The following is a 22240-nucleotide window of genomic DNA, read 5'->3' on the forward strand; positions in this document are numbered from 1 at the left end:
TCACAGACATACAGTTAGGGCTAGGGTCGGTAAGCTGTAGGCATGCTATACTGGTAAACACAAAGTACACTGTCGATGCTGTGGTCCAATCAACACGTACAAACAAGCTGGATGAACTCAGCAGGTCGTGGAAATGAGCGGTCAACGTTTCGGGCCGAGACCCTTCGTCAGGACTGAAGAAGGACGGGGCAGTGGCCCTATAAAGAAGGTGGGGTAAGGGTGGAAGGTGCCAGGTGAAAAACCAATCAGAGGAAAGATCAAGGGGTGGGGGAGGGGAAGCAGGGAGGGGATAGGCAGGAGAGGTGAAGAAGGAATCTAAAGGGAAAGCATTATGGGTAGTAGAAGAAGGCAGAATCATGAGAGAGGTGATAGGCAGCTGGAAGAGGAGGCAGAGTGAAACTGGGATGGGGGAAGGGAGAGGGAGGGAGGGAATTACCGGAAGTTGGAGAATTCGATGTTCCTGCCAAGGGGCTGGAGACTACCCAGTGTTATTCCTCACTTGGGAGTGTCTGATGGGACAATTCATCCGGATATTTCCGCTCCATTTAACCTGTGCTCCTCTGCTCTGGGTATCTGCGATGGGACAATACGGAGGGACGCTTGTCTGCCCAGGAACTATATGATGGGACAGGGTGGAGGGAGAATTCTGCCCCTCCCTCAGTATCATTTGCCTGAAAGTGTTTCATATTGTCAGCAAGGATCCAGCATGTGTTCGTTCTTTGCTACAGCGCTGTTCTTCTCCCAGAACTCACATTCAATCAATACGAATGGTGATCTTACCGTGTTTGCTTTCCTGGGGTTTATTTGGCACCTCCTCCACATTCTCGGCAGGAAACCAGCCTGTCCGTCCTTTCACCGTGCCTTCCCAGAATCCCCTTTCTCCGATACTGAGGACTAAAAGAAAGACAATCCAAAGTCACAAAGCTAGTTGTAGACTGGTGCTCACACTCAGTTCTTCATAACTTTCCCCATTTTACCATCTCCAACAGGCCGTAAGACATGGGAGCAGAATTAGGTTATTCACCCTGTCAAGTCAGCTTCTCCATTCGCTCATGGCTGATTGATTTTTCCCTTTCTCCTACCTTCTCCCCGTAACCTTAAGCCCTTAATAATCAAGAACATAAGACTATTAATTCCATAAGAAAGCAGGATGTTGTGGGTGTAGAACTGGACTCTCTGACGGTGGTGTCTGAAAAGAGGATGCTGTCCAAGTGGCATGCCATCTTGGACAATGACTCCCATCCACTCCATAATGTACTGGTTAGGCACAGGAGTACATTCAGCCAGAGACTCATTCCACCGAGATACAACACTGAGCGTCATAGGAAGTCATTCCTACCTGTGGCCATCAAACTTTACAACTCCTCCCTCGGAGTGTCAGACACCCTGAGCCAATAGGCTGGTCCTGGACTTATTTCCACTTGGCATGATTAACTTATTTTTATTTAATTATTTATGGTTTTATATTGCTATATTTCTTCACTATTCTTGGTTGGTGCGGCTGTAACAAAACCCAATTTCCCGCGGGATCAATAAAGTATGTCTGTCTGTCTGATTCTGAACTGGGTCGGGCACAATGGTTATAACAGAGGGATTTCTTCAGCCAGAGTGCAGTGAATCTGCGGAATTCATTGCCTGAAACGGCTGAGGAGGCCAAGTCATTGGAGCTATTTAAACTGGATGTTAATAGGTTCTTGATTTGGAAAGGTGTCAAAGGTTATGGGGAGAAAGCCGGAGAATGGGGTTGAGAGGGATTTTTAAAAATCAGCCATAGCAGAATGGAGGAGCAGAAACAATGGGCCGAATGGCCTAATTCTGCTCCTATGTCTAATGGTCTTACAGCAATTAATGCTGGGTTTGACAGTCACACCCAGCACTCGAGGAACGGATATACAAAGCAAAATCCTCCAGAGAATTATTTGCTCTTGAAGGGCTTTGACTCGTACTTCAGACACCAGGTCTTTATCTTTCGACAAACCTCATCAAGATCGGTTCCCATTGGTTGCATTGCAAAGACAGAAAATAACCCGTGTGTTTACCACATCAGCCTTGTTGTTGACATCTTACTTTAGGCTTCCCACAGTTTGGAGCCTCTGTTTTAAAGCTGGTTACGCAAATCGCCAGCCAGCCTGGACCATCCTTTTCTTCTGCCGGGTCTATTTTGGTCTGCTGTCTCCTAAAAACAAATTTTTTTTCTTGGAGAATGTGCTGATGATGTCTTCAGTAACGAAGGACCCCAACGGGGATCGCAGAGCCGGTGGGGCTGGAGGGGATGGAGAGGTTGTCTATAGTTACTGCTCGCTCCAGACTGTTGCACAGACACTCTAGGGGTGACTCACCCTCTTGCTGTACATGAATAACACTGGATGGGCCAATGTTTGCCCCCTCAAAGGGCAGACAGGGGTCAGAATGCTCCATTTCCTTCCTTGCCCTTTCAGAACATGATTAGAGACTAGCTACAACCTAGATAGTGGCCATAGAGAGAATGTTTCTTGAATAGGATCAGAGGAATTCTTCAGCCAGAGGGTGGTGAATCGGTGGAATTCCTTGCCACAGAAGGGTGTGGAAGCCAAGTCACTGGGTATATTTACAACTGAGCTTGATAGGTTCTTGATTAGCAAAGGTATCAAAGGTTACAGGGGAAGGCAAGTGAATAGGGTTGAGAGGGATCATAAATCAGCCATGATAGAATGGCAGAGAAGACCCAATGGGCTGAATGGCCTAATTCTGCTCCTTTGTTTTACAATCTTTCGGTCTCTCGACCGTCAGCACTTCACTGCCTCCCTCCTCCTCTCCCTCATGACAGAAGACAATCTATTCACTCAATGTGCTGCTACACAGTTTGGAAGTCCAATCAGGGGAGATTAAAACCTAACTCGCAGAGAATGCAATAGAAGAACAGACCCTTCCGACCACAACGCTTGCCAAATTAATTAAACTCATAATCAAATGTCCACTTCCTGAACCGGCATAGATAACTTCACCTACCTCAACTCTGAACTGATGTCCACTACCTATAGGCTCACTTTCAAGGAAGCTACAACTCATGTTCTCAATATTATCCACAATTGAAATGGAGACATCTTTTATTAGAGAGAGAGAGCCTGTGGTCTGTCGAATACCGGGTGAACGAGTGGCCTTTGGGGTACTGCAAGTCTGTGTCTTTGCTGTTGCTTTTTCTGCATGCTTGAGTGCTCGTGGGGGGTGCCGATGCTTTTTTTTTGCTGGTGGGAAGAGAGGGCATCGTTCCTTGTTGCTGCTTTTGAATGGGGGGGGAAGGGAACGGGGGGGAGACTCTGGGGTTCTAACATTTAACTGTCATTCATTCTTTGGGGCACTCCTCTGTTTTTGTAGATGGTTGCAAAGAAAAAACATTTCAGGACACGTTTCTCTGACATTAAATGTACCTTTGAAACCTTTGAAATTTTTCTTCTTTTAAGACCATAAGACATAGGAGTAGAATTAGGCCATTCAGCCCATCGACTCTGTGAAGTTGTTCCATCAGAGCTGATTTATTATCCCTCTCAACCCCATTCTTTATCCTCTCATTGTAACTTTTGAACCCCTTACTAATTAAGAAACATTCAACCTCTATTTAGATTATACCCACAGCTGTCTGTAGCAATTAACCCCACAAATTCATTACCTTCTGGCTAAAGAAATTCCCCCTCATCTTTGTTCAGAATAGACGCCTCTCTATTCTGAGCATGTGTCTTCTGGCCCTAGAATCCCCCCCCCCCCCCCTCAGAAACATCCTCTCGATGTCCTCTCTGTCTAGGCCTTTCAGTATTGGATAGGCTTCAATGAGATCCCCCATCATTCTTCTAAACTCCAGTGAGTACAGGCACAGAGCCATCAAATGTTCCTCATACATTAACCCCTTTGTTCCTGGAATTGTTCTCGAAAACTTCATCTGGCCACTCTCTAATGCCAGCAGACTCTTTTTTAGATAAGGGCCCAAAACTGTTCAAGATACTCCAAGTGCTGTCTGACCAATGTCATATAACACTTCAGTATATATTCCAGATCTCTTGAAATGAATGCTAACATTGCATTTACCTTCCTTACCACCAACTCAACCTGCAAAATAACCTTCGTAGAATCCTGCTTGAGGACCCCCAAGTCCACTTGCACCTCTGATTTTTAAATTGACTTCTAATTTAGAAAATCGTCTATGCCTTTATTCCTTCTGCCAAAGTGCATGACCATACACCTCCCTACACTATATTCCATCCACCACTTCCTTACCCATTCTCCTGATCTGTCTAAGCCTTTCTGCAGACTTCCTGCTTCCTCAATACTACCTGCCCCTCCATTATCTTCACATCGTCCACAAACTTGGCCAAAAAGCCATCAATTCCATAATCTAAATCATTGATATATAACAGGGAAAGAAGTGTTCCCAAGACCGACCTCGGAAATACCATTATTCATCAGCTGCCAACCAGAAAAGGCCCCCTGTATTCACGTCCAGCTGCCAGTCAACCAATCTCCTAGCCATGCAAGTATCCTTCCTGTGAAATCATGTGCTCTAAGCAGCCTCGTGTGGCACCTTGTCAAAGGCCTTCTGAAAATCCAAGTAAACAACACTCACTGACTCATCTTTGTTTATCCTGCCTGTTATTTCCACAAAGGATTCCAACAGACTTGTCAGGAAAGATTTCCCCTTAAGGAGACCATACTTACTTTGGCTACTTGATCATCATTCTCCAAGTACCCCGAAACCTTACCCTTAGTAATGGACTCGGGCTCCACTCTTAAAGAGTGGAGTGACATTTGCAATTTTCCAGTCCTCCAGAACCATTCCAGAATCTTGTGATTCCTCTACAATCTCATCAGCTATCTCTTTCAGAAACCTGGGGTGCAGTCCATCTGGTCCAGCTGACTTATCTACCTTCAGACCTTTCAGTTTCCCAAGAACCTTCTCTCCAGTAATAGCAACTACAGTCATGCCTGCCCTCTGACACTCTCTGGCACACTGCTCATGTCTTCTACAGTGAAGACTGACACAAAATACTTATTAAATTTGTCCCCTGTTGCTACTCTCCAGCGTCATTTTCTAGGTGTCCAATATCTACCCTCGCCTCTCTTTTAGACTTTATACATCTGATAAAACTTTTGGTATTCTCTTGTATATTTTTGGCTAGCTTACCTTCATAGTTCTTCTTTTCACTTGTTGAGGCTTTTTTTAGTTACCTTCTGTTAGCTTTTATAAGCTTCTCAATCTTCTAAATTCCCACAAATTTTACTTTTTATGTGCCATCTCTTTTGCTTTTATGCTATCTTTGACTTCTCTTGTCAACCACGATTGCATCATCCTCCCTTTAGAATATTTCATCTTTGGAATGTACTACATCTATCATACACTCTCCAAATTGCTCCCAGAAAGTCCACCAATGGCTGTTCTGCCATCATCCATACCAGTGCCCCCTTCCAATCTGCTTTAGCTAGCTCCTCTCTCATTCCTCTATAATCCTCTTTACTTCACGGTAATACTGATTTCAGCTTCTCTCTCTCTCACTGCAGGGTGAATTGTCACAGAACCATAGAAAATTACAGCACAGTACAGGCCCTTCAGCCCTCCATGTTGTACCGACCCATATAATCCTTAACAAAAAGTACTAAACCTACACTACCCCATAATCCTCTATTTTTCTTTCATCCATGTGCCTGTCCAAGAAGCTCTTAAATACCCCTAATTAGCCTCCACCATCATCCCTGGCAAGTCATTCCAGGTACTCACAACCCTCTGTGTAAAAAACTTACCCCTGATGTCTCCCCTAAACTTCCCTCCCTCAATTTTGTACATATGCCCTCTGGTGTTTGCTATTGGTGCCCTGGGAAACAGGTACTGACTATCCACCCTATCTATGCCTCTCATAATCTTGTAGACCTCTATCAAATCCCCTCTCATTCTTCTACGCTCCAAAGAGAAAAGTCCCAGCTCTGCTAACCTTGCTTCATATGACTTGTTCTCCAATCCAGGCAACATCCTGGTAAATCTCCTCTGCACCCTCTCCATAGCTTCCACATCTTTCCTATAATGAGGTGACCAGAATTGAACACAATACTCTAAGTGTGGTCTCACCAGAGATTTGAAGAGTTGCATCATGACCTCTCTACTCTTGAACTCAATCCCCCTGTTAATGAAGCCTATAGCATCCTATAGGCCTTCTTAACTACCCTATCAACCTGTGCAGCGACCTTGAGGGATGTATGGATTTGAACCCCAAGGTCCCTTTGTTCATCTATAATGATCAGGCTCCTCAGGGTTCCTTTACCTCAGGCTCCCTAAGTAAATCTGGGCCATCGTTAGCACATATGCTGTTTGCTGGTCTTTATTTATGGATATTTTTTCATAAATTCTATTGCATTTCCTTATTTTTTCTGTAAATACCTGAACATGAATTTCAATGTAGTACATCATCTACTTTGATAAAAAATTTACTCTTCGGCCTAAACTAATCCTTCCTGCCTAAGCAATGTCCATCTCCTTCCATTTCCTGCACACTCATGCCACTGTGTACGAGCCTCCTGCGCACCTCGATTGTACCTGCCTCCAACCACCAGCCTTGGTAGTGCGTTCCAAGCACCCATCACTCTCTGACCTCTGCTGCTGCCTGTGCGGAGTTTGCAGGTCCTCCCTGCAACTGTGAGGGTTTCTCGAGTTCCCTGCCACAGCCCAAGGACGTGTGGTTTTGTGGGCTAATTGCCCACTGTAAATGACCCCAAGAGTACAGAAACATAACAGTTAGCACAACACCCTACAACACCAGCAACCCGGGTTCAGTGCCCAACGCTGTCTGTATGATGTTTGCACATTCTCCCCGTGACCGCAAAGGTTTCCACCAGATGCTCCAGCTTCCTCCCACATTCCAACGACGTGCAGTTGGTGTTACTAAGTTGTAGGCATACGACGTAAGTGTAGAAGCACTGCACCACTTATGGGATGCTCGGACTGAGTTGGTCTTTAACACAAAACAACCGCATTTCTGTCTGTTTCAACGTGAATATGGCAAATAAAGCTAATCTTATTTCATAAATAAGTGAGTCGAAAAATCGGGGTGGCGTTGATGGGAGTGTGGGGAGAATAAAATGATAACACAGACTTGGTGGGCTGAGTATTGACCTTCATCAATCGTGGAATTGAATTTAGGAGCCGAGAGGTAATGTCGCAGCTCTATAGGACCCTGGTCAGACCCCACTTGGAGTACTGTGCTCAGTTCTGGTCGCCTCACTACAGGAAGCATGTGGAAACCATAGAAAGGGTGCAGAGGAGATTTACAAGGATGTTGCCTGGATTGGGGAGCAAGTCCTATGAGAATAGGCTGAGTGAACTCGGCCTTTTCTCCTCAGAGCGACAGAGGATGAGAGGTGACCTGATAGAGGTGTACAAGATGATGAGAGGCATTGATTGTGTGGATAGTCAGAGGCTTTTTCCCAGGGCTGAAATGGTTGCCACAAGAGGACACAGGTTTAAGGTGCTGGGGAGTAAGTACAGAAAAGATGTCAGGGGGAAGATTTTTATGCAGAGTGATGAGTGCATGGAATGGGCTGCCAGCAACATTGGTGGAGGCAGATACGATAGGGTCTTTTAAGAGACTTTTGGATAGGTACATGGAGCTTAGAAAAATAGAGGTCCAGAGGCAGGCCAAGTAATTGCTTAGGTTGGGACATGTTCAGCACAACTTTGTGGGCCGAACGACCTGTACTGTGCTGTAAATTTTCTATGTTTCTAAGGGCCTGTTCTGTACCGAATCTCTCTACATCTCTGTGGGTTGTGGTCTTGGCAAAGAAGCTACAGATATAGAAAATGATAGGGAGGAAGAGGGAGGGGAAAGAGTTGGGGCAACTTTGTAAAGCTCAAGGAGAATGGGAGATGAAGAGCTGAAAGAAGGGTGAGGAGTATGATGGTGACTGAAGTCCCATATGCACAAGAGATTCTGCAGAGGGACGTGCACAGGATGTTGGAGGAACTCTGCAGCACCTATGGAGAGAGTTTAAACAGTCGACGGTTCGGAGAGGGAGCATGAGGTTCTGGTGAAGGGGCTCCGAAAGAAGCCCCATTTGTTCCGAGAGTGGAGGTGGGGGGTGTGGGGAACACAGAGGCTGCTGACCATACACTGAAGGAGCTGTGCCGCAGCGGGGAGGTCCATGATCAGGAGACTGGGAGGAAGCTGTCCAAGGGGGACACCAGGCACAGACTGGGAAGTAGAATCATAGTCATAAGATGGAACAGGCCCTTCGGTCCATCTCCCCCATGCCAGACCATTACTTGGCCTAGTCCCATTGACCTGCACCCAGACCACAGCACCCCCTTGCAAGCAAATACCCAAATTTCTCTTAAATGCTGAAATCAAACTTGTTTCTACCACTTCCGCTGGCAGTTCGATCCACACTCTCACAACCTCTGAGCGAAGGAAGCTCCACCCCGCCCCTTCGGGTTCCCCCAAAACATTTCACCTTTCACCCTCAACCCGTGACCTCCTGTTCTGGCCTGGCGCACTCCCGGTGGATAAGGGAGCATGGCAGTCGCAGAGTCAAATTGCAGAAATGAGCGTTTCTCCTCCGTTTTGACCTCCTCACCTGGAGCGAGCTGGGTCCCCATGGCAACTGCTGAACAAGAGCTGGTGGGTGACATGAGCGGCTGGCTGCAGAGGTGCCTGGCTTTGTCAACCACTGCACGCTGGGCTGGTGAGAGAAATGAATGGAGGGAGTGGCGCTGGGCTGTTCAAATCCACCGGTTGCCATGGCAAACTCCGAGGGTTAACGTTTCCATGGTAACCTCGCAGGGTTAGTGGCTGTCTCACACACACACACACACACACACACCAGGATCAGGGCAGCGGCTGCGGAGGCCGGGGTTCGATCCCGACCTCCGCTGCTGCCCGGGCACGTGCGGAGTAATGCCAGTGTAATGGTTTCCCCCAGATGCTTGGTTTGCTCCCACCTCTGTGGCTCGGTGAGTTAATTGGCCAATGTAAATTGCCCCCAGTGGGTGGGTAATATCTGGGGGAAGTTGATTGGAATTTTATTTTTATTTTTATTTAGTGATGCAGCATGGAACAGGCTGTTCCGACCCACCAAACTGCACCACCCAGTAAACCAACCGATTTTAACCCTAGCCTAATCACAGGATTTCCAGTGACGAATTAACCTACTAACTGGTACGTTTTTGGACTGTGGGAAGCGCTCAGAGCACCCAGACAAAACCCACGTGCACACACGCGAGAAGGAACATATAAATTTGCTCACGGAGGATGCCGGGGCTGAAGTCCTACACTCCAGCACCCTGAACAGTAACGGCGTTGGGCTGACAATACATGGTGGACTTCAGCGGGTTTCTGCAGATGTATCGTGGAGAGAATTCTGCATCGCCATCTGGTATGGAGGATCAACGCACAGGATCTTTTTAAAAAAAAGCTGCAGAGGGTTGTGAGCTCCATCAAGGACAGTACCCTCGTCACCATCAAGGACATCGCCGAAAGGCAATGCCTCAGAAAAACAGCATCCACCATGAAGGACCACCATACCAGGACATGAAACCTTCTCATTACTACCATCAAGGAGGAGATACAGAAGCCTGAAGATGCTCCCTCAACATTTTAGCAACAGCCCCTCTGCCTTCAGTTTTCTGAATGCAGGAACGTACGTCAGTGGCAATCTGCAAATCCTGCATACTCTCCCCCAAAAAGGGTCTGGCGATGAAGGAAGCAGGAGAGTCTGATTCCTCACAAGTGGCTACAGATGTACCACGCAGAGTACACTGACTTGTTGCATCACCACCCACTGCACAGGGTTGAAAAAACCTGCAAAGGGCTGTAAACTCAGCTAGATCCATCATGGGCACCAGCTTTCCCAGCATCGAGGACACCTTCAAAAGACGATGCCTCAAAAAGGAATCATCTATCATAATGGACCCTGACCATCTTCTCATTACTACCATCACAGAAGAGATAACAGAAGCCTAAAGACTCACAGTCAACATTTCAGGAACAGTTTCTTCCCCTCTGCCATCAGATTTATGAACTATCCATGAACACTACCTCACTATTTTGCTCTCTTTGTGCACAATCTACTTATTTTAACATATAATATTATTAACTCACTTTAATTTTTATGTACTGTACTGTACTGTACTGCTGCAACAAAACAACAAATTTCACAATATATCAGCAACTGGCCTGAGCAAGGGCCACAGACCCAAAACACTGACTATTTCTCTCTCCACAGTTGCTGCCTGCCCTGCTGGATCTTTCCATCATCTCCTGCCTTTGCTTTCAGATTTCCAGCATCTCTAGGTTTTTTTTCTCCACTTGATTGATAAGAAAAAGATAGAGTGCAGACAAAGAAATGGGATGTGGAACACATGAGATAGAGAAAGAGAAAGATAGAAGGAAAAGATCGAGTGAGACAGAGATTGCCAGATAAATAAAATGGGGTAAATAGGGGAAAGAAAGGAGAAGGATTTTTGAAGCAGAAACAAGTATAGAAGAGAGAAAGGAGACGAGGGAGAGCGAGGAAAGGAGAGAGCAGATCTTCTCTACATGGTCACAGTAGCCTCATTTTATCAGTGTGAAGAAGAGAAGACACAAGCTGGGCACCGGGCAGCTGCCATAGCACCAGAGGGCGCTCTGTGATGGAACTCATTTCCTAGGGCCCAAGGGGCTTATTGCTAACCTCAGACTATAGACTTAAAGATTAGTTTTATTTGTCACACGTACATTGAAACATTGAAACACACAGTGACATGTACAAACACGCTGGAGGAACTCAGCAGGTCGGGCAGCATCCGTGGAAACCAGCAGTCAATGTTTCGGGCCGAGTCCCTTCGTCAGGACTGAAGAGGGAGGGGGCAGGGGCCCCATAAAGAAGGTGTGGGGGTGACAGTGAAGGGTGCCAGGTGAAAAACCAATCAGAGGAAAGGTGGGGGAGGGGAAGCAGGGGAGGCCAGAGAGGTGAAGAAGGAATGTAAGAGGAAAGCACTGTGTAGTAGAAGAAGGCAGAATCATGAGGGAGGTGATAGGCAGCTGGGGGAGGAGGCAGAGTGAAACTGGGATGGGGGAAGGGAGAGGGAGGGAATTACCAGAAGTTGGAGAATTCAATGTTCATACGTGTCGCTTTGACCACAGCATCTGCAGTGTACTTTGTGTGAGACACGCAGTGAGATGCCCCATTTGTGTTCATGGCTAACACAGTCCGAGAATGTGCTGGCCGTAACCCGCAAGTGTCGGCTCAGCACGCCCTAAACTTACTAACCCTAACCTGTGCGTCTTTCGAATGAGGGAGGAAACTGGAGCAGCTGGAGGAAATCTATGAGGTCTTGGGGAGAATATGCAAACTCCTTACAGACAGCAGCAGGGATTGAACCCCGATCAGTATTTGTTAGCGCTGTAAAGCTCTAACCAGTACGCAACTGCACCGCTGTTGCATTCAAAGACTCCACGCCCATCTCCTTATGAGAAAGAGCTCCAAAACCACCCAATATTCAGAGTAACCATTTTGCCTCATCTTAATCAGTCAACACCTTGCTTTCGAGTACTGGCCTCCAACCTTGGGACCCTACCATGAGGAAAGACCTCGGACTTAACCCTGTCAACTCCAGAAGATCCATACAGTCTTCCCTCAAAAGTCAACCCTCCCATTCCAAGTATTTCAAGTCAAACCTTCCCTGAGCAGTTTCCAACTCTCTGTCAGACTGGGCTGCAGAATTGTTTTTCCTTTAGTACTTTAACTCTCCCATGCTTGCTTTTATGTTACATAATAAATGTCTACATATAAACACAAGGAAGAGTGAAGATTCTGGAAATTCAAAGCAACACACACAAGATGCTGGAGGAACTCAGCAGGTCAGGCAGCATCTATGGAAATGAATAAACAGTCAACGTTTCAGGCTGAGACCCTTGTCAGGACTGGTGAGGAAAGGAGACCGGGATAAAAAGGTGTGTGGAAAGGAAGGAGGTGAGCTGGAAGGTGACAGGAGGAAAAAGAGCTGGAGAGGGAGGAATCTGATAGGAAAGGAGAGTGGACCACAGGAGAAAGGGGAGGAGAATAGATGCCAGGTGAGAAGAGGTAAGAGAACAGAGGGGAGAAAATAAGAAAAGGGGAAGGGGAGTGAATTTTTACCAGAAGGAGAATTCGGTATTTTTGCCATCAGGTTGAAGACTACCCAGATGGAATATAGGATATTGCTCCTTATCATGATCTCATCATGGTACAACAGGCAGCCTTGGACTTATATGTCAGAATGGGAACTGAAATATTTGGCCACCAGTAAGTTCCAGTTTTGGTGGATGGAGCAAAGTAGCTTGACGAAGTAGTCCCCCCAGTTTACAACCAGTCTCATCAATGTGGGCAAGACCACATCAGGAGCATTCCTGCAGATTTGCAGGTGGAGCATTATTGTTCCGCCCTTCAGATAGCTGGTTTGTTTTTAAGCCTGCTCAGCTTTTATTTTAATGAGCGGTTTCAGACCTGTATTAGGTCACTTCCTGTGCAGACAGGAAGTAGTGAGTCAGAAAACGCATTGGCTGGCAGAAGGACAGGGGTTCATCTTAGGAGCAAAAGAAGATTCTACCGAAAGCCATCCTCTTGTTTCCCCAGCAGAAGCATCGCTTGTAAGTTGATGTTTGACTATTTAAGAGTTAATCTAAAGGTTTTACACAGTTATTTTTGATTTTATTAGACACTAACCTAGATGCGAATGGTTTACACATGCTGTGTAACTACATAAACTACACACCTGTAGTATTTACTTGTCAGAATCTTATAATATTTACCTGCAAGAAACTTACTTGTCTGTGTATGAATGGAACAATGTGAAAAATTGCCCCGTATTTTGTTTTTTTTTTCAGTTTCACTCCTTATTCACCATGTCATGCCATTGAGTCTGCCATAAACCCAAGGAGACAGAAGGCTACACCCTGACTCTTATGTCATTTTTGAGTGGAGTTTGGCTGACTGTCTAGTTGATGTTACAACACTTCAGCAACAGTTATGTGTGTGTAATTGCTCAGTAAATTTTCTAGTAATTACAGTGCAGTTGTTTCCATACTTTTCTGGAAAGTTATTAGTAGCAGTTTGAATCTGGGTTATTCACGCCATTTGAATCTGGGTTATGACTGGAATATTTGTTACCTCTTGACTGAGTATGAGATGACCAGACTGCTTTTTCCTTTGTCTTTTCTTGTTCATTCTTTGTTTATATGTAACTTATATGTAACAAAGAACCTCTGGATCGGAAAAGCAACTCTACTGATCTTCATTAAATAGAGAATATGGCGGACACCTCGTCTGCGCTCCAGAGCAGCTGTCCGCCATGCTCCACTGAACTGCTACACAAACTCTTTACTCCCCAGCTAACAGCTCAGAAGCTTTCCTAATTACTCATCATACCTACAAACTTGCCACCTGTGCCACGTGCTCTTGGTCACCGAGGTTTATCAGAGTATAAGACACAGGAGCAGACTTAGACCGTTCAGCCATCGATTGTGCTCTGCCATTAATTCATTCTCTTTCCTTATTCCTGTAACCCTTGATGCCCTCACTAATCAACCTCCGATTTAAACATACCCAACGCCTCGGCCTCCACAGCAATGAATTCCACAGATTCACCACCCTCTGGCTAGAAATTCCTCCTCATCTCTCTTCTAAAGGGACGTCCTTGTATTCTGAGGCTGTGCTCTCTCATTCTCCATCACTGGAGACATCCTCCCAATGTCCACTCTGTCCAGTTCTTTCAATATTCCATGGATCCCCCTTCATTCTTCCAAACTCCACTCAGTACAATCCAATGCACTGAAGTTTAAGCAGCGGCTCAGCGGTTTCTTGCTCTTTTTTTAAAATTTATTTTGAACTCCAGCATGGTAACAGGCCCACGCCATACAATTACACCCACGTGCCAACTAACCTACTAATCCGCATTTGGAACTTAGGCGGAAAATTGATCACCCAGAGTAAACCCGTACAGTCGCAGGGAGAATGTACAAGCTCCTTATAGACGCTGTCATAGCTTCTACACAACAATTCTACCCCTGCACCTACCTCAGCTCTCTGCTACCCCACGAATCATCCCTCATTTCCTCTCCATAGGAAGCCAGGGCAGCACCGCAATTGATCCCGCATTCCTACAGTGGAAGACTCTCCATCCAGATCACCAGAGTATTCCGCATCTCAGGAGGATCGGGGGGCCCAGGTGACGATTTGAACCACGATGCAACGTGGTGTTTTACAAACCACAGGTCCTTCTGAAGCTATTTCAGGTGTCGCAGCTCACAGACAGTGTAATAAAAACTCTGATAATCTGTCCTAATCATTTGGAAAGTCTGACTGATTAGCATAGGGTGGGGGGGGGGTGCTGGGTGCGTAGTGGAGAGTGAGGAAGGCTTGTAAAACTTTCAGGGGGATCTGGACCAGCTGGGAAAATGGGCTAAAACTGGCAGATGGAACTTAATGCAGTCAAATGTGAGTTGTTGCACTTTGGGAAGACAAACCGGGGTAGGATTTTCACAGTGAGCAACAGGGCACTGAGAAGTGTGGGAGAACAGAGGGATCTGGGAATACAGATCCATAATTCCTTGCAAAGATGCCACAGGTTGATAGGGTCATAAAAAGAGCTTTTAGCATTCTGGCCATAAATCAAAATACTGAGAACAGAAATTGGGATATTAGGTTGAAGGAGCATAAGATGTTGGTGAGGACTAATTTGGACTATTGTGTGCAGTTCTGGTTACCTAACTACAGGAAAGTTGTTGTTAAGTTTGAAAGAGTACAGAGAAAATTCACAAGGATGTTGCTGGGACTTGAGGACCTGTTATAGGGAAAGGATGAATCGGTGAGGACTTGACTCCTTGGAGGGTAGGAGAATGAAGGTAGAGTTGATGTATACAAAATTACAAAGGGTATAGATAGGGTTTTTCCACCAAGGTTGGGTGGGATGAGAACTAGAGGTCATGGGTTAAGGGTGAAAGGTGAAATGTTTAAGGAGAACTACTTGACTCAGAGGATGGTGCAAGTGTGGAACAAGCTGCCAGTGGAAGTGGTGGATGCAGGTTCAATTGCAAAAGTTAACATAAGTTTGGATAGGTACGTGGATGAGAGGGGTACAGAGGACTTTGGTCCTGGTGCGGGTCGAAGGGACTAGGCAAAGTAACAGCTCACCATGTACGAGATGGGGTGATAGACATGCTCCTGTGCTGTAATGCTCTATGACTCTGCCTCACTGGATGATTCCAGACCTGGTTCCCACACTCTCCAAATTCACCTGGATTGGCTGGCCAAGCTCCACTGAAAGCTGGTGACACGCAGATACTGGAACTTGGAGTAACAATCAAAGTCCTGGAGGAAATCAGCGAGTCAGGGTGTCAATGTCGATCTCTCTCCGCAGATACCACCTGACTCGCTGGCTTCCTGCAGCGGTTTGCATACAGCGCACTAGCATAATGCTTTACAGCGCCAGCGATCGAAGCTCAATTCCCACTGCCGTCTGGAAGGAGTTGGCACATTTTCCCCATGATCTTGTGGGTTTCCTCCAGGTACTCTGATTTCCTCCCACATTCCTAAGCTAGTTTGGCACCACTTGTGGGCTGCCCCCAGCACTCCCTCGGACTGTGCCAACACAAATAACGCATGTCACTGTATGGTTCGATGATCTGATGTAAACGTAAGTAAAGCTGATCTCTTTCTTTTTTTTGCTTTCTGCTCCAGTGAAACGTGACTGCGTGATACCTGTCTGAAAGAATGCTTGGTCACGAATGGAGTAACAGCCAATGGTTTAGAAAACCTGACAGCTTGTCCTGGGCAAACAGGATTATTGGAATATTGTTATAAATGTGCAGTGATGTGGGAAATGCAGGCACCTGCCACAATCTAACAACTGAAAGGATAAAGATTGGCCAAGGCGCGAGAAGGAGGCCGGCCCAGAGGGACAGCCCGGACAGATCTGTTGGGACAAGCAACAACGTATTTGCTCTTTGCCCTCCCAGCACAAACCTTTGACCTTTTCACCCTTGTTGAGCTGGATTTCCCCTTCTCCCTGCGGCTGGTACGACTTCACCACCATGAAGAGCCTTCCGGGGACGGCGGAGTACAGCTTGCGCTTCACCCCGCGGCCCAGCGTGCTGCCTGCCGAGTCCTTGCTCCCCATCGCTGAGCTGCAAATGAAGATGGACGTCAGGCTCGGGATAGCGATGGTGGTGGGGGGGGGGGGGGCGCGTGAGGTGGAGGCGCAGAGGCAGAGGAGGCGGCGGTGTGGGACGGAGAGAGGGCAGCGAGACAAAGACAGAACGTAGAACCACCTGTGCCAACCATGATGCCAGTTTAAGTTAATCCCACCTGCCTGCAAATACCGGTTTCAACACCACCATTTTATCTGCTTCCACCACCTTCCCAGACAGCCCATTAAAGGCATCGTCCAATCTCGCTCTCTCTACAAACAGAGGAACTTATCTAACAGATGTCCCTGCCTTCAGACTATGACAGGGCAGTGGAGAAAGAAGTTAGTTTTGAGTCTCTCCCAGGCTGTGTGCATTAGAACACCGTAGAATGAATCTTACTCTACCGATAATCACTGCTATCCCTCGCCTTGGCTCTGCAAGATGAAACAATGGGGAGGAAGCTTCACTGCGTCTGACCCAGGGAGTGTGTGATGGGATGGTGTAGAGGGAGCATCACTCTGTTGTCCTACCCAGGGAGTGTGTGATGGGATGGTGTAGAGGGAGCATCACTCTGTTGTCCTACCCAGAGAGTGTGTGATGGGATGGTGTAGAGGGAGCATCACTCTGTTGTCCTACCCAGGGAGTGTGTGATGGGATGGTGTAGAGGGAGCATCACTCTGTTGTCCTACCCAGGGAGTGTGTGATGGGATGGTGTAGAGGGAGCATCACTCTGTTGTCCTACCCAGGGAGTGTGTGATGGGATGGTGCAGAGGGAGCATCACTCTGTTGTCCTACCCAGAGAGTGTGTGATGGGATGGTGTAGAGGGAGCATCACTCTGTTGTCCTACCCAGGGAGTGTGTGATGGGATGGTGCAGAGGGAGCATCACTCTGTTGTCCTACCCAGGGAGTGTGTGATGGGATGGTGTAGAGGGAGCATCACTCTGTTGTCCTACCCAGGGAGTGTGTGATGGGATGGTGCAGAGGGAGCATCACTCTGTTGTCCTACCCAGGGAGTGTGTGATGGGATGGTGTAGAGGGAGCATCACTCTGTTGTCCTACCCAGAGAGTGTGTGATGGGATGGTGTAGAGGGAGCATCACTCTGTTGTCCTACCCAGGGAGTGTGTGATGGGATGGTGCAGAGGGAGCATCACTCTGTTGTCCTACCCAGGGAGTGCGTGATGGGATGGTGCAGAGGGAGCTTTGATCTACATCTAACTCACATTGTCGCTTCCCTGGGAGAGTGTGGTGGGAGGAGCTTCACACCTTGTCTAACCCCAGGAGAGTGCAACTGGACAGTGCAGTGGGAGCTTCACTCTGTGTCTAGCCCTGCGAGTGTGTGTTGGGACAGTGTAGAGCATAGGTGTCAAACTCAAGGCCTGCGGGCCTTATCTGGCCCGGCGTACAATTATATCCGGCCCACAAGATTATTTTAGATAGATCTATTATTTTAATTATTAATGGCCCAGCGATATGAAGCCTATGATTGTAAGTTAATACCAATCATAAAAATAATGCTTGCTCAACAGTCTTCTTCATAAGAGACGGAATTTGTGAAGTGAAACACTTTGTAGTTATAGCAGAGACTGAGACACATGAGAACAGGCTGAAAAAACGGAGGCAACGAAAGCTGCGTTCGCACGCGCCCGACTGATCCGGCCCGCATGAAGCTGCGTTTTGCCCAATCCGGCCCGTGATCTAAAATGAGTTTGACACCCCTGGTGTAGAGGAACCTTCACTCCGTGTCTAACCCTGGGAGTGTGTAACAAGAAGGTGTGGAGGGAGCTTCACTCTGTGTCTGACCCTAGGTGTGTGTGACAGGACGGTGTGGAGGGATCATTGCTCTGTCTAACCCCGGGAAAATGTGATGGGACAGTGCAGTGAGGGTTTCGCTGTGTTCTGACCTTGGGAATGTGTGATGGGATGGTGCAGAGGGAACGCCACTCTGTGTCTGACCACAGAAGTGTGTGATGGGACATTACAAATGGAGTTTCCCCCTTTACCTAACCAACATAGACCCTTCCTCCAAACGCTGGACCCAGCCTCCAATTACCAAATATGAAGTGGTCCTTCCCAGGTGCCCCGGGTTTGGACGGACGGTGCCCTGCACCCCACCCGCCACCCCTCAGCGGGTAGATACCTGAGGCGCCCGCGCTGCTGTTTCTTGGGGTCATCACCCTGCCGGCTGCGGGACGGCGAGCGGCTGCGGCCCCCCCGGGGACTGCTGATGCTGCGCAGGGTGCCATTGGGGTTGCGGGCGGTCTGTCCGCTGGAGAAGTTCAGCCAGTCGGGGATGTTGAGGTTGTTATCGCTGCTGGAACGTTGCAGGGTGTGGGGGACGGAGAGCGCATTGTACCCCTCCCTCCGCTCCGGCGCGTAGACAGGGGTCTCCTTGAACGGAACTGTTGGAAGACACAACACAGGGATCAGCCGGACACCAGACAGGCACACGGGGTGTAAATACCCTTCCCCTCCCCATCCAATGCCAGAACACACCAACAACATCAACCACCTACTTGGACACAGACAGACCCAAACAAAGCGGCCACAGAGAGGATGTTTCCATTGATAGGAAAGACCAGGATCCAAGGGTTCAGCCTTAGGAAAAGCTTTACAACACCAGCAATCAGCGTTCAATTCTGGCCACAGTCTGTAAGGAGTTTGTACGTTCTTCCCATGACTGTGTGGGTTTCTCCAGGTGCTCCAGTTTCCTCCCACCCACATTTCCAAACACGTACGGGTGAGGCTTAGTGAGCTGTGGGCACACAACTGAACGCAGATCACTGGGGCTGTAAAGCTTATGGTAACCGCGACTTCACCCTACCTGTACCCCAAGGTTTCTGTGTCCTATACAACACTATTTATTCACCGTGCAAGCCCTGCCCTGGGTTTAGTTCTGAGAATGTGTTTCTCTGCACTTGTCTGAGTTAAATTCCATCTGGTATTTGCTACTTACCACATTGACCAATATCCTGTCATAACCCTAAACACCCTCCGTCACTGGGCACAATATCAGAAATAACAGCACATTGAAAACCTACCAATAATGCCATCTACTTCTAATTAAAATACTATAAATTATGATATATTAGAATCAGAGTTACTATAAGATCATTTAGTTCCAAACAATTGGTTTACGGATCATTACAGAATGTCTCTCTGGTGCTTCCTGCTCCCTCCCCTCTCCCATCGCCCCTTCCTAACCATGATTCCCCTCTCAGTCTACAACAGAGACCCATATCAGAATCAGGTTTATCATCACTCATATATGCCATGAAATTTGTTTTTTATTGCACAGTGCAATACCTAAAATTACCACAGCACTGTGCAAAAGTCTTAGGCACCTTAGTTCTATATATATATATAAATAAATAAGACTTTTGTACAGTACTGTTCTGGAGAACCGAGCACAGTACAGGCCCTTTCACCCACAATGTTGTGCTGACTAACGAGAAATCCGACTTGACTGTCAAAATAAAACCTTCCCTCCTCCACAGCCCATTTTGCTTATGTACATCCAAGTGCTTATCTAGGAATCTCTTATACATCCCTCCATCACACTGCCTGGCAGTGCATTCCAGGCAGTCACCGCTGTCAGACACTAAATATTCCTGCACTCACCTTAAACAGATGTCCTGTGGTATTGGGCACTGCCGCCCTGGGAAGGACGTACTAGCTGTCCACTATATCTATGCCTCTGATAATCTAACACACTTCTAACAAGCTGACGTTCCAATATCTGCTATGCTACCATGGGGGTGCCGGAGTCATGCCTATTAGTGTGACATTATTGCAGCTCGGGGCATTCCGGAGGTTGCAGTTCCACTCTGGTGCCCTCCTGTAAGGAGTTTTTGTACACTCTCCCCATGGAATGTATGGCTTTTCCCCGGATCCTCTGGTTTCCTCCCACAGTCGTGATTAGGTTAGGGTTAATTGGGTTTGTTGGGGGTTGCTGGGGCAGCATGGCTTGAAGAGCTGAAAGACACTCCTCCATGCAGTCTCACGAAAACATAAATACAGAGTCATTGCGTAGTCAAGCACAGAAACAAGTCCTTCAGCCCATCTGCCTGGTCCTGACTACCCGCACCCCCCAGACCATAGTCTCTTATCCTCTCCTTTCCAGGTACTGTACCTGCCCAAACTTCCCTTAAATATTACGTCTTAATATTTTTTTACAATAAACCCATTATTTTGTTCTTAAGCCCCTTCCACCACAGAGTTTGCAGACCATTAATGGAATCTCTAATCTAAAATCAAAGAGTCTGCAAGAGATGAGCAAACGTTATACTGGGTCATGATCATTATGTAATGGGAAAGGGAGAGGAATATTAAAGAGAACCGTGAACTTAACAGAATGTAGAAATGTTAAAGAGAATTACAAAGCAAACCTCTTAAAAGTCTAGCCAATTATTGCCTGCTAAAATACAGATATTCTCTCCATCAGTGATGTCTCCTTTTCCTTTCTAGGCTTTCAATTCCAAGTTCAAATGCTGTTCATAAAACCAACACTTCCCAGGTCTAATTGTTGGTTTCACCATTAGTTTGTCCCCTGTGTAAAGGGGGTTTCTTTTTTTTTGTTACTGTTGGGAAAGGGTTTCCTTTTGTTAACTAGCAGGAATGCTAATTTACTGATAACGAGAATGGTATTCCTTTGTAAACCAAATGGGGATTAATGTTCTTTCTTCTGAGTCTGTAAGCTTTTGTTGACGGGCTTTTGGGCAGATCGGTGCGAGGGGGTCGAGAGAGAGGACGCAATGCTCTAAGCTGGGCGAGGATCGGACCCCAAAGGGGGGTCCGAGGCAGGGAGATTCTCCGAGGAGGGGGGGGATGAAGCTAGATGTGCTTGGTTGACCACTCGGAGGGTACTGAGCTGTTTGGAGAGTCGAGGAGTTCGGAGGGTCTTGAGCTGCGAGTCGAGGAGTTCGGAGGGGATCGAATGGTGGCCAGAAGACTTCAGAAATTGAGCTCCAACGGTTGTGCACGAAGTGATTTGGACTTTGATAAGTTTGGCGCCTTTTCTTTAATTTTCTCTTCATATATACTGTATCGTTATTAATCACTTAGTTATAGTAACCTTTATAAATTGTACTCATTTAATCGCATATGGTGTACTGTCTGTTTTTGGGCGAGGCGGGGACATCACACAGCATCCACACCAGCTGATTACCCAGTCTGGTGGGGCCGAAGGCTGCTCCCCCTAGACAAGAACGAGCTGAGCAAGCCTGAGGCGACCCAGGGAGTTACACCTGTATGAATACAGCTCAGTGTCAGGGTGGTCTTCCTCATTTCCACATCCAGCACGTCAAACAACAGGGACCCAGCACCGAGCCCTGCGGCACACCACTGTGGGAAACCAACACTCTACTGCCAGCCTCTGACTCCCGTCACCAACACACCTTTCAGACCATAAGACACAGCAGCAGGATTAGATTCTCGGCCCACAGAGTCGGCTCCATCATGGCTGATTATTTTACCCACTCAACCCCATTCTCCTCTTTTCATCCTGGCTAATCTTCAAACCTCCTCTTTGAATGCACCCAACGACTTGGACTCCACAGCCATCTGTGGCAAAATTCCATAGATGCACCACCTGGCTGAAGAAGTTCATTCTCATCTCTGCTCTAAAGGACATTTTTCTATTGAGGCTGTGCCCTCTGAACCTAGACTCTCCCACTATAGGAAGCATCCTTTTACAACCATTCGGCGTAGGCCTTTCAAGATCGCAAAAGTCTAAACGCTGGATTCGCCATCAGTTTGTCCCCTGTAGGCATCGGGCGTGGTCCTTGATTGTCAAAATATCTAACAACAGGGACCCAGCACAGAGCTGGTCACAGGCTTGCGATGTTCTAGTCTACTGTCATTCAATCGTACACATGCACACATTTCAACTGAACAATGTTCCTCAAGGACAAGGTGCAAAACACAGTAAATATATGACACACAGCACATAGAATAATATTAACACAGTAACGTTAACAGATATAACAAAAACAATTTGGCCTCCTTCCACCAACACACTTCTGTATTCCACTGACCAGTTCTCCCTGGATCCCAGCTGGCCCGTGGGCCATTGTCAAAGGTCTTGCT

General features: G+C 47.1%; 1 protein-coding gene across 1 annotated transcript in view; it reads right to left on the reverse strand.

Moving 5' to 3' along the window:
• shank1 (SH3 and multiple ankyrin repeat domains 1) overlaps positions 1-22240 on the reverse strand; it is a 320292-nt gene that overhangs the window by 242347 nt on the left and 55705 nt on the right. Inside the window, exons 10-12 of the mRNA XM_059953249.1 lie at positions 18262-18555; positions 15991-16146; positions 781-894 (exon numbers count right to left, since the gene is read on the reverse strand). Of these exons, the coding sequence (XP_059809232.1) occupies positions 781-894; positions 15991-16146; positions 18262-18555 (564 nt within the window). The remainder of the gene's footprint in view (positions 1-780; positions 895-15990; positions 16147-18261; positions 18556-22240) is intronic.

This window comes from Hypanus sabinus, chromosome 29 (assembly GCF_030144855.1).
Source record: "Hypanus sabinus isolate sHypSab1 chromosome 29, sHypSab1.hap1, whole genome shotgun sequence".
NCBI lineage: Eukaryota > Metazoa > Chordata > Chondrichthyes > Myliobatiformes > Dasyatidae > Hypanus > Hypanus sabinus.